General features: G+C 41.4%; 1 protein-coding gene across 1 annotated transcript; it reads left to right on the forward strand.

The window, feature by feature from the left end:
- The first annotated feature begins 4,274 nt into the window (after positions 1–4,274).
- tagapb (T cell activation RhoGTPase activating protein b) lies at positions 4,275–25,684 on the forward strand. The gene is made up of 14 exons (XM_005921545.3): positions 4,275–4,492; positions 8,929–9,014; positions 15,532–15,702; positions 18,319–18,483; positions 20,569–20,610; positions 20,946–21,030; positions 21,131–21,184; positions 21,565–21,634; positions 21,900–22,039; positions 22,353–22,514; positions 22,863–22,972; positions 23,285–23,471; positions 23,712–23,793; positions 23,912–25,684. The coding sequence occupies exons 1-14, from the start codon at positions 4,418–4,420 to the stop codon at positions 25,033–25,035; spliced, it is 2,553 nt and encodes an 850-aa protein (XP_005921607.1). The 5' UTR covers positions 4,275–4,417; the 3' UTR covers positions 25,036–25,684.

Consider the following 25,684-nt stretch of genomic DNA (forward strand, 5'->3'; position numbering starts at 1 on the left):
TGTGTGTGTGTGAAGTTACATGCATACACAAACAATTCAATTCAATTTTATTTATATAGCGCCAAATCACAACAAAAGTCACCTCAAGGCGCTTTACACACACATGCACAGAAAAAACAAACGGACTGAACGTGACCAAGAGGGCGACATTTCTGTCTTAGTGTACCAAAGCACCAAAATCCTGGACTCTGTGTTTCTATCAAAGCTCTTTGAAGATGAGCAGTGAGATGTGTAGCCGGTCTTTGTTTATGTGCTGGCGATGATGTAACCTCTCTTGACAAGAGGCCGCATTGATGAGCCACAAAGCAGCTCAGTGTTTCCCTCATCATCCAAATCAGCAGGAGAGCTTAATAGCATCTCGCTGGTCTTCATCTGGAATATTACAACGACGCCAAACACTCACCAGAAAATGCTTTGAATGCTTAGCTATCATAGCTTTTTGTAATGCACTTGCTTATATTTGTTGGCTTTCATGTTTCTCTCTCTGCCTTCGTTTAAATGTCGTCGCACCTCCATGTTAATCATTTGCTCTTTGTTGCAGTGGTTAGCACTGTTGACTCACACCAACAAGGTCGTGGGTTCGAATCCACTGCGCGGCTCTCTCCAGGTATTTCAAATGCAGGCTTGTTTGGTTAATTGGTGATTCTAAAGTGGCCTTAAGTATGAATGTTATCATCTCTGACGACTGACGACCTGTCCAGGGTGTACAAATCCAGCCCACCTGTGACCCTCAATTGAAGCATTTAAGAAAATGGATGGATGGGTATTTTTCTGTGTGTTGTTTTGGTTTAATTTCACCTCAGTGTGCTCATATATAGTCCCGTCTTTGCTCCAATCTACTGTTTTTGTTTCTTTTTGGTACATTCTGTTTCTGTGTTTAATCATTTTTGCACACTAGTATATTTAAACACATCATCAATCATGTATTACTTTTAATTTGATTCGAATGTGATACTCTTACACATGTATTCACAATTTATACCATTAAAAAAAACAAAACAATAAACTGTAAAACTTTTTAAATGGACTAAATTAGTACATTCTTAGAACAAGCCCATCACTGCCAGCAGACAGGAAAGATCAAACCAGTCATGAAAACAGAGGCCTCCTCTGAATTGGCCACATGCTGAGCTTTTGATAACTGCATGGAAACTTTTCCAAACAGGACTAAACAGAGTCCTCCAGGATCGTGGCCAGCTCAAAATCTTTACAGAAAGGCAAAGGTCCTGTTTGTTTGTTTGTGTGAATGTTTCCCTGCTGATAAATTAATTCTGGAGTTTCTGGAGCTTTTGTTTTCTTGCAGGACAGGTGTAATAAAGAGATTTCTGCCTGTGACCCATAAGTAGGAAGGTTTGAGATTTCAGTGCTGAGTGAGGGCAAAATGAAAAAATAAACTGGGTGAACGGGGCTGTTAGCATACAGTACGTAGGAAAAAAGTGCAAAACCATATCTCAAGCTTTTAACACTAAGATATGGCAGTCCACCTACAGTAAACTGGCAGGCCAATCAAAGAGCTTTAATCAGAGAAGCAGCCAAGAGGCCCACGTTAACTCTAGAGGAGCTGCAGAGATTGACAGGTGGGAAAATCTGGACTCCCCAAATCTGGCTGTTATAGAAGAGCGTCAAGATAGAGGCCATTGTTGAAAGAAAGCCATAAGAAGTCTGCCACAAGCCATGAAGGGGACACAGCAAAGGTGCCCTGGTCAGATGAGACCAAAATTGAATCTTTGGGCCTTTATGCAAAACTGTACATTGATTTGAAAACACAATCCCAGCTGTAAAACATGGTGGTGGCAGCATCATGCTGTGGGCACACTTTTCTCCTGCAGGGAAAGGGAAGCTGCTCAGAGCTGATGGAAAGATGGATGGATGTAAACACGGGGCAAACCTGGAAGAAAACCTATTAAAGGCTGCAAAAGACTTGAGAATGGGGAGGAGGTTTGACCTTAAACATACAGCCCGACTTAAATCCTGTTGAGCACCTGTGGCAAGACTTGAAAACTGCTGTTCACAGACACCCTGCATCTAATTTGACTGCACTGGAGCTATTGTGCAAAAAAGTCAGAGTCTGCAGTCTGTAGATGTGCGAAGGTGGTAGAAACAGCCCAACAGAATTCAGTTAGTGTTACATCGCCAGTAATTAGGGCTAGGGGATGAGAGCCTGTTATTCGTAAAACTTTTTGAACACCAAGCATCATTTTTCTTCCACTTCACTATTATGGACTAGTTTGTGTTTGTCTATCTTTTTTTTTTTTCAAATATAAAGCAGGAAGTAAGTGTGTGAGGTTACGTGGCCAGATTAGAAACGATATCTTCAAATTATCTCGAGACACTTTCAGGCATTCGTGATGTCCTGATGTTTAGTCTGTCTGCTGTGAGATACCATCAGCTCTATCAAAATAGCACCTGAGCTGGGGGACTTTTTACAGTGAGTGGTTCTCTCTGCCAGAGAAATGACATTTATTATGTGCTGAAAAAACATTTTCTCCTCCACAGTACACTGGCAAGCATGATTTCAAGTTAAAGGGATTGGCCCGACAATCAACCACAAAAACCACAGGTTAACAGCCACAGCTGTGAAAGGAGAGCAAGAAAAACATTTTTCTGAATCACAAAACCTTCATGTTCTTTGTCTAGCAAAACAAAAGTTTTCTGGGAAAAGTTGTTGTTTTTTCATCGTTCGTCTATAGAAACCATTAAAGGCAAGAATATAGTCTTTATTTATTTAATGTTTTGTAGTAGAACAAAACTGTTCTAATTTCTTTGTCTGATTATGGCCTTGAAAAGTGGCACAGTGAGAAATGGTGATTAGCTTTGTGAGTATTTATTGTGTTGAAATAAAGAGTTGTAGTCAGAGGTTTACATACACTCATCATGGGCATGAATGTCATGGCGATGTTGGGCTTAATATGATGCACAAGTTTGAAATTATTTTGGATTTCCTCTTATCCACACAGACTCATTGAGCTTATAGGACTTGATAGTATAACCTCTTAAGTAATCAGCACTGCTTAATCCCTCATGTCTTTAGTGGGAGAAGGGTAACTGCTTCACTGGGACACCTCCAGACAGCAACCAGGATCCCATGTGTAAATAAAAGATTTTAAATGGACTTATTCTTGTATAGAGCCTTTCTACTCTGGAGGACTCTTCAGTACTTCATACAACATGCCTTATTCGCCCAAGCACTTTTTTAAAAAAATGCTGATGTGCTTTCTATCTAGCAGTCATACTCCGATGGATGCATCAGAGATTAATCCAAGTAATACTCTTCACCGCTGCTGTGTCCAACTATATCTCCATGCCGGAAAGAAAGCTTTGCCTGCTGCATGGGTTCCATGGTTGGCTCCAAAACCGAGCCAAAATCAGTTCTGTTTCAAAAAGATCAAGATAGGGACAGCCACAATACTATAAAGCACAAGTCTCCCTGAAAAGTGAGAGTCAGGAATACGGCTACTTCCATCTTTCACATACAGTTTATGATATAGAGTAATGGAGGAGGTCAGGATGGATATGTGAAGCTATAAAACAATAGCTCTTTCCACAGGAACTTGCTGTTTGTTTCCTGTTTCAAAGCTTTGCGACACACATACTGTAACCACACTGGCAAATGTTCTTTAACTCAAATAAAGCATCCGTTTTTGAACAGAAAACAAACCTTTACTCCTGCACTGTGACATCATCACACGATAATTTATCTATTTTTTAAACTTGTGGTTTGCGTGAGAAGCAGAACAGGAGGTGTGTCTACCGCTTGACTCTGATTGGCTACTTTTTATTGCACCACTCTTTAGGTTTGCCCGCTCACTCTGGGAATGGAATTATTTTAGACTTAAATACATACTTGGCTAAAAATTGGCTTTGATTTTCATTATAAACATTCAGAAGTACATCTCTATATGTTTAACAGGGACGTGGGACCGATCTGTGAGGCCTCGTTTTTCTGAGGAACCTGTTGTCACGGTATCTCACCCTCGTTAGTCTGGAAATGAGGACGAGCAGGCCATGAGAGGATGCTGGCCGATCTCATTATGGGAGGAAGCTGCCTCGCTGAAGCGTAACGGGACAGTCTGGGATGTTCAGACGGAGGAAGTGGTGGCTTGGAAAAAGGTTTTAAGGGGGCGAGGGGGGGTTAGAGTGGCACTGCCGGGCCGCCGGCCCGCCCCAACACCCCCCCCCCTCGCTCTTCTTCTGTGTGCCAGCCTGGCCTCCATTGTTCAAACCCTCATTAGCACCAGTTAGAGAAGAAGCTGTTGTGGATGCGCTCCCCCCACCACATTCACAGCAGAGCCCTCAAACCGGGACGCAAACTGCTTCTCCTATGCTTTGCCAAGTGGAAACTGTAAACTGACAACACAGACTACAGCACAGGACAGCAGAGGGGTCGAGGGCTTCCTCTGGGATCTGAGACACCAGGATGGACGGTTCAGATTATGGAATTGGAGCAATGAGGAGAGGAAGCTATGATGATGGTGCAGCTTCACTGCATCCCGTAAGTATGCGCCCATTATTTACTCGCAAAGGTGATAATCGTGACAATTTTGTGATATCAAAAAGAAGAGTTATTTTGATCAGTTCCTATGCGTCTGTGAGGGGTTTATGATCAAAGACGCAGAGAGGAAATACAACATCACAACACTGACTGACTGCTGAAATGTGATTACATGACAGAAAGTGGGTGAGTGGGAGGGTTCAGGTAAAATTGGTCGTTCCAGATGAGGTTCAAAGGCGTGTGGCAAGTGAGAGGTGTAGCGATGTAGCCTCTCAGAGCTTCCACGGAGTGCAGATGCAACAGAAGCACGAAAAGCTGCAAGAAAACATCTACGAGCCTTTCAGGTTTACCGCAGTTTGTTAACTGATTATTCACTGATTTGGCCGGATCTTCATCTAAGTCAAAATTAGATAAACCAAATAGCTTTATAATACGGGAACAGTTACATTTGATCTCTAATGAAAACCTTAAACTTCAAACTCTTCTGTTTAAAAAGCGATTAACAGCTCGCTCAGCTTAGCCAGGTCCGTCAACAGATGATGGATGAAAGAAAGTTTGGTAACAAGCAGTCAGAAGGGGCCAATCTTAGTGTCTAAACCTGCAAATTTGCATCAGTGAGGTCTCTAATTTGGCCAAAAGGTGAATTTAGGCAGGTCTTTCCAAAGATGAGAGATCCTCACAGCAGAAATATGTTAACCCCCTTTTAAGGCTTGACGTTGAAACGGCCAATCACAGGGTCTAAACCTGCAAACTGGCTTATATGAGGTCAGCATGTGTGCTATGTAGATCGGGGCAACACACAGAAGCACTTTAAAAGTGCCTTTTAATCAATTCCATAACATAGAGGACATCATTGGATTTGGAGGTTTTGATTTATACAATTCAAGTGAATTCAGTTTTGTTTATACAGCGCCAAATCACAACAGGCTGGCTCTCTGCTCACTGCAGTTGCCCCCATTGATGAGTATTTTTGCCCTCACTTTATCCTGAACCCGAGCAGATGAATCCGCTTTACTGTGAAATGGCTAACCATAACCCAACCTACACTTCAACTCTCGCCGTGGCAAGAGTATACACAAGGCATCACCACACAAAATGCTGTTTACAGAGGAAATCGCATTTTTTTGTGGCAACTGCTTTGTTTCCTGTCTCTACTAAGCAATGCACGCTTGTTTCTTTGAACTGTGATAATAATATTTCCGGAACCGACACCTATGATCTCTCCTGGATAGGCTTAGGCACTCAAAACTATTTGGTTTTATACCCAAACCTAGCCAAGTTACAGCCGTAGTAATAAAAAGCATTAATTTATCGTTTCCCTGGTAACAAGAAGCTTTATTAATTCTTAATAGAATGAATATTGAGTGCATTGATATTCTTATTCTTATTGTTGTGATCAAGAGAAATTAGCCCCACATGGACCCTCCTCTGTAAATATCAAACGTTCGGTAACGGAAGATTTTCCCAACAAGTGTGTTTAAGAAAACAGCCGAGCTTGAGATACTTCAGAGGGTGGGTGCTGTTGGTCTATTTGTTGACTGTGAGAGAGAAATATTATCAGCTTTTCCAAAAAGAATAAAAAAAAGTGTTTATTAGACTACAGCAGAGACTCTAAAAACAAAGCAAATCTCCATTAGATGGGACCTACAGCTTGTTAATGGTGACACTTTTGGTCCCTTAGTGGCGTGCATTTGTGGTTCCAGGATTCAGGTAACAATGAGCCTCTGTGTCCTCCGTCGCGTCCGTCATCAGTCGGCGGACTTTGTGCGCCAGCCTGGCTCCGAGCTGCAGGGACAGAGGCCAGAGAGAGACACTTTGTTAAGAGTTCCAGCTCTTGTTTGTTTTGTGTTGTTGTTCTCCTTCATCTCCAACTCTGCTTCATCCAATTTCTCAGTTTGTCTGGCAATTAGAGCGCAACATCATCATCAGCAGGAGCCATAACAAGGATGGAGAGAGACTGTTTGTTTTCCTTCACGCAAATGAACAAATGTCCAAGTGCGTCGGAGTGTTACCCAACAATTATTAGGCAACTTCAGAAGTTCCTCTAAACTCTTCAAATGCATTCAAAACTCCCCAAAGAAAAGCTGTTTACAAGAAAAAGGTAGAAATAGTAGAAATAGACTATTCATCCATCAGTGCAACTAAGTAAAAGAAAAGTAAGTTAAGGAAGATATACATGTGTGAATAAACAAGCAAATAAAAGAGAAATCCTCAAACACAGATCCAGATGGACTGCTCTGAATATTTCAGAAACAGCTGATCAGCTTCGATTTTCCCACGCAACCATCTCTAGGGTTTACTGAGAATGATCTGAAAAAGAGAAACTCTCGGGTGAGCGACAGTTCACTAGGTGAAAATCTCTGGTTGATGTCAGAGGTCAGAGGAGAATGGGCAGAGTGCTTTGATCTGATAGGAAGGCAACAGTGACTCAAACCAACTCACAAGGTATGCAGAAGAGCATCTCGGAACACACAGCACATCAAATTGTGAGGCAGATGCGCTACAACAGCAGAAGTTCACATGAGCTCACTAAACTGGACAAGAGCAGATCAGAAAAATGCCATCTGGTATGATGAGCCCTGATTTCTTCCCTGATTTCTTGCATTTTGTAATGTAACTTGCTGCGAACAACATGAAAGCACGGATCCCTCCTGGCTTGAGTCAACGTTTCAGTTTCTTGGTACACTTTAAACTCCTTAATGCTAACTGGGCATTATTTAACCACCGCAGCCTGTCTGAGCGTGCCGCTTACCATGTTCATCCTTTTATGACTACAGTGTAATCACCTTCTGATGGCTGCTTCCACCATCATTACACACCATGTCACAAAACTCAGGTCACAAAACCAAAATCTCAGAGGAATGCTTCTAGCACCTTGCACCTGTGCCACGAAGAATTAAAGGCAAACAGGGAGGTCCAACCCTGTAATACCAAGATGTGCCTAATAAAATGGCAAGTGAGTGTCTCGCTGTTATGTTGTCTAACTTTTCTAGTCATATTAATAGATTTAAAATGATCAAAAGTGTTTTTGATAACTCGGGAAAATAAATATTTTTTGTATCTGAACTTTGTAAATAAATGTGCCTTAAATCTACAAAATAAAATCAAACCTTGAGACAGAGGCGTAATTTCCAGGGGGGTTAGGGGGGTTATATTTACCCAGATTTATTTATTTATTTAGACAGAGATCTTGACCCCCCCAATGTTGAGCACAAAGTTACGCCGATGCCTTGAGAGCAATAAAACAACCCTTTTTACCTTTTCAATTCTCAAATCAGTGTTTCATATTTGTGTCCAATGACTTGTGTCGACAATTTTATCACCTGAAGCAACTCTTTCAGCGTTTTCAGCGTTCACGTGAGATTTGTTTTTATTTGCAGATCGTTACACGGCCCGATGCAAAAAACCTCGACACTAACTGCAGTGAGAAAATCCAATCAGGCAATCAGCGTCCTAAACTACCGAGACTGAAGCTGATATGTGATGGAGGAAGTGTTTGACCCAGATTTCAGAGCTCGTATGTGTAGTTATGGCTTCAGTTTACCTTCGCTTTCCACACAGATTCTCATTGGCCCCTCCTTCATGCAAACACGTGAGACATATTCAGTGCACACGGTGCTGATTAATTTCATGGAAGCGTAGTCTTGAATTTCAAATCCTCTCTCGGTTGTCCTTTGTCACGAGAAAAAAAAAAAATCTTATTATTGCACACAGATGTTTGGCCTTCAATATAGATGACAACTGAACCTATCTCGTACAATTCCTTATATTTGAACATTGTATATTCTGTGCTAAGGCATTTGAATCCTTCAGTCTTCAGAAGAAGCCTTTATCTGTCCCCTACAAACATTTATTTGTCCACATGTATTCACTTGTTAGAGCAGAGAGGGACGACCTTCTGATTGGAATCCAGAGCATTATGCAGGATTAAGTTCAGTACTCAATACTTTAAGCAGTGAAATGTAAAATTCACCCTCTGAAGGGTGGAAATTGGTAAATGAAAGTACTTTGTGTTGTTTGCTTTCATTTCTTTTCTTGGTAAATGTATTTACTTTAATGGAACCTCTGACTGAGCAGCTATTTTAAGCGATTAAGCTGCCTTTCTTGAAGCTGTTCCTGTACTCGTTTGTCTGCAGGTGGAAGGTCACCAGGGAATAAGTTATTTCCTCAGTCTAAATATACGCTTGACTGCGGTCACAGCTCCGCCATCTCTGCCATCTCTGCCATCTCTGATTGCGGCCCAATATAAAGTGTATCCGTTATTAAATTTCGCAAATCACCAAACCTTCTGTTGCGGTTTTCTTCCCTGACTGAAATGCTTCTGTGTCTCTTGTGTCTTGTCAGCAAAATGTTGACAGATATGAGTTAATGATTTTTATTTTCCCGGCAGACACAAAAGGTTTTGTTTGTTGACTATCACTTCTGCTTTCTTACAGCACCTCAGACACTTGGCTCAGAGACGGCGCTCGGCTCCATCCCTGGTCTTTGGGAAAGCTTTGGGGATGCCATGGTCCCCTATCAGGTGTGCAAAAGACTCTCTTATTAGATGCATTTACACATGTGCAACCGTTATTTTCTTGTACGGCCTGGAGTCATTTTAACACACTCTGATCATAGTGCTGTACGCACAACAGTGCCTTACAGTTTTCTGCTGCGACAGTCTCTGCACAGCTCAGCATAACTCGAAGGGAAGGAAGTGTGCGCCAAGTAAGGCTAATTATCTGATGCACAGTTATGTATTTGTTTTTATGATGGAAATGGAACACTTAGCTTAAAAATGTCAAAACATTGAAAAAAAGTACTGTTTCCATAGCGATTAAGAGGATAAGTACCAGTAAAGGTGCAATCAAATGCATTTGATTAACTGATTAATGGCAAGTGTGCTGGAGCATTCACTACAACCTTCCCAGAAATCAACCTGGAGTGCAGAGCACCATGTTTGGAGAATTGTATTGTATTGTCTACGCAAACACCTCATACCAGCTATCAAGCACGGTGGTGGAAGTGTGAGGATTTGGGCTTGTCTTGCAGCCACAGGACCCGAGTAGCTATGAATCATTGAGTCAGCCATTAACTCCTCTGTCTACCAAAGTATTCTAGAGTCACATGTGAGATTTAGGTGACAGAAAGCTAAATCTTGGGTGAGATTGGGTCATTCAGCAGAAGAATGTTCCCAAACACAGTAGCAAATCTACAACAAAAGATAAAACAAATCCCCGCAAACCTCAATGACCTGAAGCAGCAAGTAACTGGTAAAGTCATACAGAAACATACAGAGTCTTGTGAAGCTTTCTTTTTCACTTGGCTGTCTGATTCAGTTTGATCTAATTAGAGAGTCAGGCTCCAATGTTTAGTCAAGTCCAAAATTCAAAAATCAAAACAGCAATCACAGGAAGAAGTAGTAGCCTCACTGTCGCCTCCACCCTATAGATGGCAGCACACTCTTCATTAGAGAATAGCCTCACACTATTATACAGACAAGCAAAAAACTAACTTCCCCTCCATCCCTCCACGTGTCACGCTTTGTCACCCTGTAGGCCACGCTGCCTACTCTGTTCAGGCCACAAACACAGATGTCCCCACGGGGAATTACACAGCAGGGTTTTGAAACAACAACATGCACATGTGCTGTGGCTCCTCACCTCGGCCATGACCGGGCTGTGAGGGGCGAGCAGCGTGGACGATATCGATCTGTCAAGGAAACCTAATGAACCGGTTATTCTCGCCCATAACAAGTTGACCTTTTTGAATAAATCAACAGGAGGTCATTACCAGCACCTCCTTGTTTTGACAGCACAAGCAATCAGTTCAATATGAAACTAAACAGCGTGCTTCCAGATATTACTACAGCAACATCTTAACTCCGGTCCCTGAGTTTAATTTCATGAACCACAAAAGGTCCTTTCTATGCTTCCCGTAAAGCAGTTTCTTTCAGTAATAACACTGGATGACTGATTTTAGAAGCTGTGCGATAACTGCTCGCTGAGTGTACAAGAAGCCAAATAATCTCTCAGTTTTAAAATAATCTTTTAAAACAGAAATTAATTCACGGCTACAGCTGCTATTTTAAACACGCTGAGCTCATATCCTGAGGGGTTTTAGCAACCTGCGGACATTTCTTTGGAATAATAACGTAGCTTATCTTATCATTGTAAGCTTAGGCCGACAAATAACCTGAAATGTTTTCTGAAAACGTTGTTAAATAGATGGAAACGTGGCCTTAGATGAGACTCAAACATAGAAAACTGAATAATTAAAATATGTTGTCAATGCAAAGCTTTTTTTTTTTTTTTTACTCCTCTCAACAAACCCTCAGTTTGACAGTTTTTTTTGTCTTTGGGCATTTCAGACACGTGGGCTTTGATTCGGCTATAAAATTTAACCTTATAACGATCACACTCGTCAGACGTTGTCATGTGAAGACCACCAAAGCACGCAGTGGGCGATCCCTTCAAAGCAGAAAGAGAAATGTCAGACACATCCCACTCTCACACATTCAACTAATCAGCGCGCAAACGCAAACACACACACACACACACATCAGGCATTTCCATGAGGGGGCTGGACTTCGTGGGTGTCAGTTTCACTATGGTGGGACTGCCACTGACGTAGAGTATACCTCAGCATGAAGAGGCAGAACCAGACATATGCAGCTATATTATTTCACAGAGTTAAGCACTATGTTATTATTGGATTCTACATATATATGTGTTAATGATGTAGTGGGGTGAAAATACAGTGTTAAATAAAGCTGTGAATCATAGTTCTAACGACACTGAATCAATAGTTTTATACTTATTAAATATAAAGATGTTTAAAGCTGAACATATTTAAACACCAGGCTCCTGAGTTAGCTAATAAGAAATGCTGTGCGATGAAAGCAAAAAAAACCAACCCCTCCCCCACGTGACTATTTCAAAATAATACTCTAGTTTATTGCTTAACTAAGAAAAAGTACCTTCAATTCACTGTATCAGATTCCCATTTTCGACCAGTTTTCACGTCTTTCTGACACTATATACACTCACAGGCCACTTTATTAGGTACACTTTGCTCGTAGTGGGTTGGACACCCTTCTTATGCTCAGTAACACAATGTGTAATCTAGTGAAGCAGCTATCAGAATATTGGTATACTGTGGTCATAAAGGCACAGACACAGTCAGTAACAATAATCAGGTAGGTTGTGGTGTTTAAACATCACTCAGTTGCTCAGTTGTCCAAAATGTGCCAAGAAAATATCCCCCGCAACATTACACCAGCAGCAGAAGCCTGAGGTGTTGATCCAAGGTAGGTGGATCCATGTTTTATTGTTGTTCATGCCAAATTCTCACTTTACGATATGAATGTTACAGGAGAGACCAAGACTCATCAGACTAGGCTGAGTATTTCTGTTCTGTTGTCCTGTTTTCGTGAGTCTGTGTGAATTGTAGCCTCAGTTTTCTAGCTTAGATAATATCAGTAACACCTGGTGTGGGTGTGATCTTCTACTGCTGTAGCCCATCTTCTTCAAGAACCTATGAGTTGTTACCGTTGCATTCTGTTGTATTCTTATCAGCTGGAAGCAGTCTGACCCCTGTGACCTGTGACATAAAAAAACAACAACATTTTGGTCTTTTCTAGTAAGGCATAGTTGAACAGGCATGATTACACCTCTTATACCTGATTTAGACCATCTACCTCACAGGGTCACTGTGAATAGTTTACTTCAGTGCTGCTAAATTTGGACTTCTTTGTAATGAATGGAAATATTAGTACATAAAGAATATGTTAAAAAAAAAAAAAAGCAGTAGAACAGTAAAAAAACAGTGTTGCCCGCCTAGCTTGGTTAGCAGGCTAGGTCTGTGTTAGCTTTAGCGGAGCAGCTGGCTTAGCTTTGTTCAAAGTTTTGATGTTTAGAAACAACAAAATACATTTATGGACCTGTGTGCCAAGTAGACAAATATCTAATCTAGCCTCGTGCCTTCAATTTTAGTCCACAAAACACAAATTTAGGTTCATTTTAACCAAGCACAGCTAGCTACAAAGCAAAGCTATCTTTTGCCTGTGTAGTCTGGCTAATTAGCAAAGCAAGAGTAGGTAAAGTGCATTTATCTTCTGATTTTACATCAATATTTACTAAGAAAAAAAAGTGGTCCCAGTCTATAAAACTTATCTTTGAAATTTAACAAAAACAAAACAAACAAAGCAGTGGCATGCTCGTGTTAACACACTTTTACTATTGCACTTCTATGGTTTATCCTGTTGTAAGTACAAACACAAAGCTTCTCCCACAGTTTATATGCCCGTAGTTAATGTGTCATCTCCAGCAGTCAGGGGAAGTACCTCTACTATAACAATTTGAATTTCTTCCCCCGGACCAAGTGGGACGATCAACCACTAAATGTGGTTTCATATGCATTTAGAACAAACAACTCTTACTTGCTCTTACTCTCTTGTCATCTTCACAGGCTCACTCTAGACACAACAGGGAGGCAACAACATGAGCATGCTGGCTTTTTACATTCATTTTTTGTTATCTGACCGCAAATATTTGTGTTATTTGTACATTAATTCAGTGTGCCCCAGGGTGGCTGTGGCTACAATGTAGCTTACCATCACCAGTGTGTGAATGTGTGTGTGAATGGGTGGATGACTGGATGTGTAAAGCACTTTGAGGTCCTTAGGGACTAGTAAAGCGCTATACAAATACAGGCCATTTACCATTTACCATTAATTAACACCAGTAGTTAGTCCAGTGAAGTAAATGTGACAAACTCCTCCATCCAGGTAGATGGCATTTATGAAGAGTAAGAGAAAACCAGCGTCTGTGCATAGATAAGAATATGTGAGTCAGGTTTTAAGTTGTGTTGGTAAATGTCATTTCTGAACAAATAGCCAAACTTTAGTTAGTAAGTTGATATCAGACCACTTGTCTGTAAAGAATAAGATGACCTTATTGATCCAAGATCAATCAAGCAGGGTTGGCGATGCCGTTATGCACACATCTGACATTTATTCTCTGAATTAGAGCATCATTTCTGCTCTCTGTGATATTTGGAGGAGGAACAGCGCTTTGGAAGAAATTGATCAGACAAATAGTGGTTTATTGTGTTACCCATATTGGAAAATAACCAGAAAACACAATAGCAGTGACAAATTTAAGTTTTTAGGATATTATTAGGATATTATTATGTTATATACCTATGTGGTATGTGACTTTTGTTGCCATGATGCCAGGTCTCTCTTAAAGCATCAGCTTCTAAGTATGCCACTTGAAAAACATGCCGTAGTCCACTAAGTATTAGTAATGTGACCCTGTGGTGTTATTTACAAGACAGTGTGCCTACAGAAAAGTTTCAAAAACGAGGGGTGGGTGGCTCAGCAGGCTCTAATCATCCATTTTTTCTGCACTTACGCTGTATTTCCTTAGAATTCAAATTACTTATTATCGCAAGTAGCCTAAGAGTAAAATTAAACATACATAGCGGTAGTTATGGATTCACTAACTCATTCTTCATTTTCTGGTATGTCCTCTTATGACAAGGCAGTTTCATGCATACCAATTCACATCTTAACCATCGGCTTTCATATGTTTCTGGTGAAAAACTTATGCAGCGTGTTACATATGAATTATACATTTCTACGAAAATTTGTTCTCCTGAAGTGATTAATATTCATTTTTAGCAGAAACATCTGGAGACAGATGCATAAAATTTAAGTCTGATTCTGTTTTAGTAGAAACTCATCTTTTTTTTTAGCCACATTTACGATGTTGTGCATATTCCTTTGTGCATGGTTCCTTTTTTTTTTAAAATAAATTCATCAAGAAGCCTGGAAAAGTTAAAAAGAATATATACATATACTTATACAGTCAATGGCCACTTTATTATGTACACCTTTCTAGTACCATGTTGGGCTTAATTTTGCTTTGAGAACTGCTTTAACCCTTCGTAGTGCAGATTCAGCGAGGTGCTGGAAACACTCCTTTGTGATTTGGGTCCATATTGACTTGACAGCATCACATAGTTACTGCAGAGTTGTCAGCTGCACATCCAGATGTGAATTTCCTTTTCAACCACATCCCAAAAATGTTCTATTGTCCTAAGATCTGGTCACTGTGGTGGCTAAATGCACCATTATACTTCCGCCAGCAACCTGAACTGTTGATACATAATTTCATGTTGTTTATGCCAAATTCTGATCCGTCCATTTAAATGTCTCAACAGAGATCAGGAGTCATCAAACAAAGTTTTCTTATATTTAGCCTCAGTTTCCTGTTCTTAGTTGACTGGAGTGGCACCCAGTGTGGTCTTATGCAGCTGTAGCCCCTCTGCGTCAAGGCGCTCTTCTGCATATCTTGGTTGCACTGAGTATTTATTTGGGTTATGGTTGCCTTCCTATTAGCTCGAAGCACTCTGGCTATTCTTCTCTGACCTCTGTCTGGCAAAGGATTCAAAGATTTTTTGAAACAAAAAAAGGATTTGAAACAAAGGATTTTTTCTTCCAGAAAACTGCTTTTAACTTGATGGGCCATTCTCTGTAAACCCTGATGAGATGGTTATGTGGGGGGGAAATCCCAGTAGATTAACAGTTTCTGAAATACTCAGACCAGCCCATCAGTTACCAAAACCACAAGAGCCACATTCAAAGTCACTTAAATCATCTTTCTTCCCCGTCCTTGGCTTCAACTTCAGCAGGGTCATCTTGACCATGTCAGGTGCTGGGATTGGCTGATTAGAAAGTTGAATGGTGTACCTAATGAAGTGGCCGGTGAGTGTATATATGAGTTTTTGATATTTATCCTGAACTACATCTAACTTTATTTTTCACCTGTGCTTCACCTTATCAGGATTGACTTACATGTATACGCCTATTCTTCTATGAAAAAGTCATATTATTGTTCATACATCAGGCTCCAGCTGTTAAATGAACCTGATCTTTCTCAGATGCAAAATCAGTCTCATTTCCATGTGGAAATCACCATATTTAGACTCGTTCGGCTGTGGGTTCTCCCCGTCACCCACTCCTTTTTTTTTTTGGTGTGTATCCTCTGGCTCAGGGAGGAGGCTCCCTGCTGGGTGTCTGTGGAGCAGAGTCCATTTGTCCTCGGCCTCGCCAGCGAGAACGGAGAGCTGCTGCTGGACGAGTGCGTTCAGGTCACCGAGGGCTCAAAAACCAGGGAGAGACACCTGTTCCTCTTCAGCGACGTGATTGTCTTCGCCAAACTCAAGTAAGATATTATTAATCTAAAACCCCAGCATTTTAGCTTGTGATGATCAGATATTTTCAGGAGTGTGTGTATGAAACCCAGATAGTTTCTGCTTGTAAAACTGGAGATTTTAAAATAAATCACAACTAAGGAAACTGCCACTGTGTTGTTTTAGCAACTTTCTGTTGAAAATCATCATGTGTTTGTACAGTAGGAATGGGAGAGCGAAAGAGGAAGTGAAAACAAAATGTGTATTTTTGGACTCTACTCGGAGAGATGGGGAATCTCCCAGCAACAGACATTGTTTATGAGTCGTTTCTCTTATTTTAAATTAGTAGAAGAAGAGAGTTGGGTGGTTCCCTTAAGAGTGGAGTCACATTAGGGGAAACTCAACAGTTATTTTAACCTTCGCTTCAGCTTTGAAGCGAACAACAGAGCTGCTGGTTCAATACTCTCACAAGTGCTTGTGTGGCTCAAATCACTCTTAAAATTCTTCAAATTTGAAAACCCTGAGATGTTCTGAACATTTACTCACGCCTTTTCTTCACCATTAAACATCCTAGTTATTGTTTTTCCGTATAAGTAAACCTCTGTTTCCTTTCTTTTTTAAATGTAAACAGCATTTAAATACACCTTCAGGCAATCACTGTTTACATGGCTTAGTCAGATCAGATCTGTTTGTCAAACACGGTGGAAGTTTTATACCTAATGAGTGGGAGGACATCACACTCATCTCTGTACCACAACCTGCCTACTGTTCCTGTAGACACACAGCTGGCACACCACTGTCATACAGCATAACAGCCTTTTTTGAGCCTATAAATCTATGAGATCATTACATCTAGAGATGATTGTGTGCTACTATTATTCATTATGTGTTTGCGTGTGTGTTTTTTAGTTTGCTGTGAAGAAACAGGCACACAGCAGGTGTCGGAGGCCACTTTTTCTCATTTCTCCTACAATGTGAAACAGCCCATCTCAGCGTTTCAGCAGCGTGTAGGTGGATGGTGAGGTGGAGGTGTCACGAGCACACCTGATTTTTGATCCGCGCTTCGAGTTTGGGCCAAAGTTTAGCTCCGCTTTGCTGTTTACTTTCACTTTCTCACTCGTGGTCTTGTTAGGTTCATATTCAGAACCACTATGGCTAAGGTGCAGCACAAAACCTGGTCACTTAATAGTCAGGAGGAGATCGTATTTTGATGTCAAATGCAACCTTTCAAACAGTTAAAAACACGTTACACAGATATGTTGTGTTAGATTCCAGTGGTGGTAACTCTACCCAGTTCACACAGCTTTTGTTTATCTTTTAAGATGTGAACCCAGATACCAGGCACGTTTGGGGAACTTCTGATTCAGCTGTAGCATGAGCAAGACTTGAGAGGCCCAGATGTTGCCCTAATGTGAAAAACCGCCCGATAACTGACCTGTATAAGGTGCGCCTGCGGCTGAGAGAGTGCATCCAGATTCACTCAGAATCAGTGGAGGCCACATATGGGTCGCAAGAGAACTGCATACCACATTTGGGCCAAATGTTCATTGCTATCAGGTCATCGTAACAGCTTACACAAAAACAACCTTTTCATGGGGAGGACAGTCTCAGAACAACAACTTATGTAACAACACCTTTAAACAATCTCTAAGTTGTTTTTGTTTGTTAGATCTATACCAATCTAATGCAGAGTGTGCACAGATGGGCTGTGTTTAAACAGAAATGTAAACTCAAGCGCCAGACTCCAAATTAAGAACACGTCACAGTCCCACATAGAAAACTTATTAACATCATGGATCTCTCATTTAAGTAGGTGTCTGTACTCTAGAGGATTTCATAACTTTACATGCCTATAGTTTGCCTATAAATGCTGGCAATTTTCAATATGTGTTATTGTGATGAAATTATGACGACACACTTTGTGTATTTATAGTAAGATACTGTTGACAGAAACTGACTTTGGGCAAACAGTACTGGCTGAAATCTGCCAAATTCTGCCAAATCAAAACAACAACAGCTGTGCACATAAACAGCACCCATGTTTACTTCTATCAGTGCATCGCTTCTCTCCTTCTGTTTTAGTACCGAAACACCTCCCAGCTCCTTCTTTTTTTATTTTTTTCAAATAATAATTCCTCTCTAATCTTTTATGAGTTACCTTTTCTTTTTTAGATTCTTATTTGTCATAAACTTGGATCTATTTTAATAAACTGGGGGATAATCGAAATCTTGACCCTTTTTTTGACACTTAGCATGTGACCATTGTTGCTTGACCAAGTGCAGCAATCAGTCAGCAATTCAGGTGCAAGAGTAGATCATTGATCATCACAGAAATAACCAATGATTATTCGCATGAAGGACCAACTTTCAAAACAAGCTGTCACGGGAGAAATTACGGCTTTTTTTCTTTCTCTCCGTGTTTTTATTTCTGTGTTCAGTGCCAATGTTTTCACAGAGAGGAAATGCGCTATTTCATATAAAAGATATTTTTTCAATGGTTTCACAGGAGGGAAGAAAATCAATCACTCATCCAAAAATTATGGAACTGAAACCTGCTTTGTAATCTTGAGAAAACAACACGTTTAGAAACAAATTAATGAAAATTATTTAGAGGAGTGTTGGTTTTATTTTTATTCCCGTTTCGACAGGTCGCCTGCCAGCTACCGACTGAAGCACAGAGTCAGTCTTGAGGACGTCTGGCATTACAGTTTCGAGGATGAACCGGAGGAAGAGGATGGACTGATTGGTGACATTGACCTCAGGCTGACCCTCATCCTGGCCTGGGATCTCACGTTTTGTCTGGTGTGTTTCCGGTGAGAAGCTCCCCTACCTCTCCCCGCACACACAAACTCATACACACAGTGAGTGACTCACATGGAAATGGCCAAGCATATTTAGTGTTGAGTCACTGATTCACTGTACACTCAAATACCTGGGTACACGTGTCTAAACATCACAGCTCACATGTGGATCTTCATTTGATTGTTGCTCTTCCTTCTTTATGGTAAACCTTTAATATTGAAATATGTAATCTAAATAAGGCAGCACAATGACACACCACGAGGAGGTCCTGGGTTCAAATCCTCCATCTGGTCTGTTTGTGTGGGCTTTGCATGTTTTCACCATGTCTGTCTCTGGGTACTCTGACATCTTCCTACAGCCCAAAGACATGCAGTTAGTGGGGTTAGATTAATGAGTTGGAGGTGTGAATGAGTATTGTTGTCTGTGTTTCTGTGTTAGCCCTGCAGGCTGTACCTGGCTCTCGCCATGTGGCAGCAGGGGAAGGCTACAGAGCCCCGTGATCCTGAATTGGATAAGCAGAAGTAAATAGATGGATAATCTCAATAAAGAGGCGTCAAAGTTGAGTTGACGAAAGGCTACAGTGGGAACTGAGAATCAGATTAGAGACCAGACTTAATTTAATTGACTGTATAGGCTTCTGGTTACTATTAGTCAGCACAACAACCTATTTCACAAGCTTAAAGAGGACAGCTGTTGGCAATATGGAGAATTTAATAAAACAAAATATATTTACGGTCTAAAGTCAGGGCTCAGTGGTAGTGTGGCAAGTTTATTTGAAAATAAATTGCTTCTTGGCAAACAGATACACACACCTCTCAGAGCTTAACCTTTGTGCTGCCATGCTGTGCAAGCTTTCAGGCGCAGTGGAGCTTATCCTGTTTTTTGCTTAATTCAGTATTTGCATATGTCGTAAACCACAGCTGTGAGTAGATGGAGTGAAATTTGATGAAAACCAAAAGTAATAAATGGGCCAGAATAAAATTTCCAAAAGGCCACATGAGCTCTTCAAGAAAAGATTACAGAGAGACATCAAGGCAAACAATCTGTTAAAGCACTGACGGAGGAGAAAATACGAGTGTATTGCAATATAAAAACACTGTTGCAACTATAAGCTTTCTGTTTCTTATTCGGCAGACTGCTTTTTTTTGCCGGTCATTCAGTTTATGAAATGCACACTCGTGCATATGTAGTAAAAGGTCAGATGATCTGTGGCCTTCATGAAATAGGGAAGTGGCAAGTAGAAAGTCCGCAGAGTAGCATCACAAGACAAAAAGGTTGTAAAATAGGAAGTGTGGAGCTGGGAGGGAATTAACATCAGATGATCTTTATCTGGAAATGCTGGCCTTTACAATAAAGATAAAACACATCAGATGCTTTATGTCTAGACATTTTCTTTGTTAAAGGAGTCAAAGGAGATTTTTCTCTCTTCAGTGAATTTATGATGAAGAGCACCAAACGGCACTAAAGTCTAGAAATGCTTCATTTGGGGCAGTCACTCCCACGTTTCTCGCAAACTTATTAGAATCAAACCAAGAGCCCTTTCACAGCTGGTGCTGTATTCCAAGAAAGTGATGAATGCACTAGTAGGTTTTGAGTTGTTTTGTTTGAAAATGAGACGATTTGTTTCTCTGATTGGATGCTCGGACTCTAGTGATGATTCAGTGTGTGAAACTTTCACTCCTGCTCACTCACACCGAGTCGACCGTGGATCCCGTGAGAGGCCGCGGCCTCGTTTGTTGACACTTTCCCATCGCCTGTGCGCAGACAGTTTATAATTAAAGCGCCTGGCATTAAATCAGGTCATGAAAGGTGAAAGCGCACAGGTGTATATACGTAGGCTCGTCTGTTTCGTCGGCGTGTTTCCACTGATGGACACGAAGCCACAGCAAGCATATGAGGAAGTGGAAGATGTCTCTGGTCGGGGCCCGCCGTGACGTTGCTTCCTGTTCCCATGACTGAGTTACACTTTCCGACAGAGCTGTTAAAAGACAGCGACGGCCGCACTTCGTGTCATTCCTCCCACTGTAATCTGCCGGCTTGTTTCAGTCGCTCTGTGTGGATTAGTAACTCATACCATGCCGTTATTTTGCCCACAGCTCGCCTGAGGTGAAAGAACGCTGGTTAGATACTCTTCACAGGTAAGAACAAGATCATTGTTTATATCAGCAAACTCTCGCAGGCGCTCTCCCATTTATCGTCATTCATAAAAAGCATTGTGAAATTTTTCGATCACTTCTGCCACTTATTGTAATTGTTCTGCACATATTCATATCGGCTTCTTAAGTTATGCAAACATCGAGGCAGCATTTGTAACAATGTAAAACTGTATTTCTTTAATGATCTCTTGAGGCTCCATTGAACCACAATAACTTCATCATTTTATTTTTTGTTTTACTGCTTTATAAACTCAAAATCCAGACTTGATAAACAGTCAGTGAGTGCCACTCCTCTAAGTGTTTCATCGTCATTGCAGAAAAATTAAAGAAGCAAAAACGAGGACCGGTTCTTCTTCTTTTCCTCCAGACGTCCTGATGAAGGTGTTGAGTGGCAACATCACAGTAAGTCTCGCTATCTGCTCCGCCACATTTCTTTTTAGAAAACATAAACATTTCTAAGAGCCGTTATTAAAGAAAAACTACTCATTTCTTTCTCCCACAGACCAAAACTCTAACAGGAGGTGGCATGGAAGAATTGATTGAGTTTCCACTCGATGTAAGTAATCCCAGTTTTTCTGGCTTCTTATGGTAGAAAATGTTCAAAATAGACACCTGCTGGTAAAAAACAGCTGTGCCTCTGCGCTAACGCTCAGTGGACAGTTGTTACATAATAAACATAGTATGTTAAATGCAGAAAGTGCAAACATACTGATAAGTTGCACAATTAATGCAATAATTATATTAGAATTCTGAAAATAATTAGAAATCTGTCTTTTGAACATCTAAAAGACTAATTTAACATTTGTTCATTCACGTGTTAGAAGGCGTGCAATTTGACACAAAAAAAGCCACAACCCCTCCCTTGGCTACTGTTGCATGCTCGTGTTCCTCTTCCACGTTGCTCACCATGCCACTTTTTCTTTATTTTGTCACCAGGGCAACGCAAAGATCTGCGCTGTGTCTAAGCAGTTGAATAATCAAGAGGAGAGGCAGAGACAGCCCACTGGTGAGTTTGAAAATCTCTTTACGGTGTTTTTTTTTTTTTTTTTTTTTCTGGTGGGAGGGAGTGCCTCGCTAAATGTGCCATGTGCAGAGAAGAGACCAAAGAGAACAACCACAGACGAGAGGAAATCTAGCCGCTGATAAGAGAGAACGAGTACAGAAAGCTTGTTTTTGGCACTCGGGGCTTTGACTCTTTGCACGTCTGCCTTTGTTGCCGTGTCTTATGAGTATAAAATGTTAAATGGATAAAACATTTCTGCTCCTAACAGACACCAAGTGGAACGTGGTGAGGAGGAGGCTGTCAAAGGGCCGCAAAAAGCGACCAGAAATAGAAAACAAGATTCAGCTGTTTGGAGAGCCCCTCCACAAGATATGCCCAGACGATTGCTCACTTCCCAAACCAGTCACAGTAAGTTGCCCTTTGATAAATGTCAGAGTTGATGTCATATCAGTAGCTTAGCTCACTTTGAGAACTTTCTGTGCATTGGTTTCAAGATGTTAGCAGCCTGTGTTTTCAAATGATTTCTTAATGCTTTGAAGATTGAATACAATATGATAGCATGCGTGCATGCACAAACGGTGCACATTAATAAGCCAAGACAAAAACACACACACACACACACACATGCAGAGCTGCTGTGTTTGTGGGTGTGTTTTTTTTGTTTTTTTTTTATTCATATATGATAATCTCATCTTCCTTCTCTCCCGTCCTGCTTCATCAGGAGCTGCTGGTGCTGCTGAGGAAGAAAGGCCCCTCCACAGAGGGAGTGTTTCGAAAGCTGTGCAACATCAAGAGCATGAAAGACATCAGAGAGCAGCTGAACAGCGGCGGCAGTGTGGACATGGGCGAGCTGCCCGTCGTTCTGCTCGTCGGACTACTCAAAGTACGTTTGCATACTGAGAGGCGTTCGCACTTCACATGTTCTGCGCATACTATTATCGTTACCACGTATGTGCAAATCCACGATTAATATTAGCGCTAAAGTACTTTCTACATCACTGATAAAGAAGCATTACGGCTGTAGGTTATTTTAACCACTGCTACCACAACGGCCACACTACTACTGCTTTACCCTCTGCTATAGTTTCTAAGAAAGCAGCAGTACTTCCTTAAATATGTTAGACCGCTTGACAAGGAAGCTGTCAAATAGGTGGTCTTGATTATATTTAATATGCTAGTGCACAGCCTCTAATATACATGTGCCTAATCAATGCCTTTCTCCTATTTATAGAGTTTTCTGAAGGAGCTTCCTGGCAGCCTGCTAAGATCTGACTATTATGACAAGTGGATGGCAGCTCTGGACATTGAAGACACCCAGCAGAGAACTCTGGAAATCACAAAGTAAGCAGTCGATGTCTGCTAATGAGCCTCGGCACTGCCTGTCTAAAAAACAAAAAACACAAAAAAAGAATTTATATCTTTAAAAAAAATAGTTATGTTCTTTTTTTCATGACTGGTTTTGTGGTTTTGAGGGAAGTTTTTAATCATTCCATATGTTCGCTATACAATCTGACCGGAACATAGCCCACTTCTCTTTTTTAAGTCTGTCTACTGTTTTAAAAAAGGAAGAGACTCTAAAAAAAGAGCGGCAAGCTAACCGTTTTTTTTTTTTTCCTTCCTGCTTCTCCTTTTTTTTTGCTACCCGCGAACTAGGGTGGTAGATGATCTCCCCGGGCTGAACAGACTCCTCCTGCAGCATCTGATCTGCGTCTTCCATCACATCCTGGAGAGCGCAGACATCAACAAGATGGATGCCTACAATCTGGCGGTGTGCATCGGCCCCACGCTGCTGCAGCTGGATGACACCTCGCTGGAGGAGCAGAAGGAGAAGATGCAGAAGGTAAAAAGATGTGATATGAATTTACTTTCTCACTTTGAGCGCTTTGAAGCCTTGCGGCTCACAGTGCAAGAAACCTCAAGCGGTTTCATAAGTGGGAGTGCACTAGCACATACTTAGGTGCTAATAACAAGCCGAGTATTTGGACCAAGTGAAGCACTGAATTTGTCTACAGAATCCCTTGACTTTGTTGTTGTTATTCATTTTACTAATGCTTGCTTGTCTTTGTGTGATTCTCTGCAGGTGACAGATCTTACTCAGTTCCTGATTGAGAACTGTGACATTCTTGGAGAAAATACCAGAGTCTTACTGGACACAGATGAAGGTAAATTAATTAGCAAATAAAGCCCCCAATAATGCTGAGAGACCTTTATGGGCCTTTTTTACAGAGGTAAATGAGATTAAATGGATTCTAATCATGTCTTCCTTTCCTTGCTCGACAGACTCTGTCTCCTCCCAGCATCAGGACTCTGCATATGATAGCACCGACCCAGATGGCGATGCAGAGGTGGGAGAGAATATCATGTCCACGTCTACAGAATATGGCTCTACTTCTTCATCCTCATCGCCCAGCCCCAGCACGACAACTTGGTCCGATGCTGTCTTCAACACAAAGCCAGAATTCAACCGCCGGTGCTCTGAGCCCATCATCCTCCTCTCAGACGATCTCAAGGGCCTGTGCAGCCACGCCAGGAGCCACGAGGACTGCTCCACAGAAAAGGCAGATTTTGCCGAGCAGCCTCTGAAAAAGCAGATCTCCGATGACTCCTTCTTGCTCAGAGGCCGTAGCGTAGCCAGGCCAACTATGCCTTTCTTAAAATTGAACAACTCCAATGGAGATCTGCAGCCCTTCATGGGCAAAGACTGTTCTTGCTCTTCCCTCGAAAGCACTACCTCTAACCATTCAGAGAGCTCTGTTTTCACCAGTTCCCCAATGGTGTCACCAGGATGCTCGAGGAAGGCAAACGCCAGCAGCCAGCCTTCAGTGGCTGTTAAGGGACAGCAGGAGATTTCCAAACCACAAGAAAGGAAGCGCTCTCAGTCCATGAGAGTTGCCACTAAAGTCTTAATGAGGACCAGGAGCTTAGGAGCCTTTAGCAGAAACAGCCAGAAAAGAGACTCACAGAAGGAAAACGCATTCCCCTGCGAAACCCTCCAGGAGGACTTACAGAGCGAAGCTGATCCACCGGCCGAGCCTGTGGATAGACCACGCCCTCTGTCTGCGATTGAAGTTTTCAAGCATGTTGACAGCAGGCAGCCCTGCAGCCCTCCATCATACGAACAGGCGGTGCAGAATGTGGGTCCCCCCCCACAGTATCGCTCATTGACTGTAAAGGAGATGAGGAGCAGGTCTCGTCCATCCTCTGTAAATTATGACTCTAATCCTCAGTGCATCCAAATTCAGGAATGCATTCCCCAGGAATCAGACATTGTCAATCTACGGCAGCCTTTCCGCCAGAGAGCCATGTCGGAGTCCGTGTCGACGCGTCAACACGATGTCGTGTCACGGAGATGCAGCCAGCCTGTGTTTGAGGAACTTTCCTATGCAAAGGAGTCTTACGTTTGATTGACTTAATATCTGCTCTGCAGATTGGATTTTGTCACAATCTGCAAATATTGTAGACAGAAATAATTCACAGGCATGAGTTACTGGGAGCAAAGCTGAAAGCCAGCAGCAACCCAAGCTTGGTGCACAAAGTCCAGTGTTTTTATCGTTCACTTTTTCACTTTGGATAAATGTCAGCTATGTGACGCCTTTATGGCTGCACATTCTCAGTAGTACTGTTAAGAGTACAAGTATTAACTTCGGTGTAGTTACGATGATAGATATTTAGTCTATCACAATGAAGCTATGAACACAGTTTGCTGTGGAGAAAATATGCTACGAATTTCTGTGTTTCGTCTCAAGTGTTGTTTGTTATGGTGATATTTACCGTATAGTATAATATATGTTCACTATGGTTTTTGTGTGTTTGTTTGTTTGCTTTTTTGTGAATCTAATTCACTTTGCATATTTCTTTTTCTTCCACTACATTAAAGCACTTTTCTGATAATCTTTTTTTGTATTTGTATGCTGAATTGTACATAAAGTAAGCTAGCAATGTATGTAATCTTTATCAATGAGTGTTTTGGTGCCATAAAACGTCTGGTTGAACAGTTTTAAGTAACAAAGTAAAAAGAATATAAGAATGCAATAAAAACAATTACAAACTAAA

Source organism: Haplochromis burtoni, unplaced genomic scaffold, assembly GCF_018398535.1.
Source record: "Haplochromis burtoni strain Fernald_Lab_line unplaced genomic scaffold, NCSU_Asbu1 Contig_47, whole genome shotgun sequence".
NCBI lineage: Eukaryota > Metazoa > Chordata > Actinopteri > Cichliformes > Cichlidae > Haplochromis > Haplochromis burtoni.

What these genes read in the sequence shown, in the direction of transcription:
- tagapb (XM_005921545.3), top strand. Translation starts at nt 4,418, where the DNA reads ATGGACGGTTCAGATTATGGAATTGGAGCAATGAGGAGAGGAAGCTAT. An exon ending in TGATTGAGTTTCCACTCGAT is followed by an intron (nt 21,185 to 21,564) that starts GTAAGTAATCCC and finishes TTTTGTCACCAG; the next exon opens with GGCAACGCAAAGATCTGCGC. An exon ending in CACTTCCCAAACCAGTCACA is followed by an intron (nt 22,040 to 22,352) that starts GTAAGTTGCCCT and finishes CTGCTTCATCAG; the next exon opens with GAGCTGCTGGTGCTGCTGAG.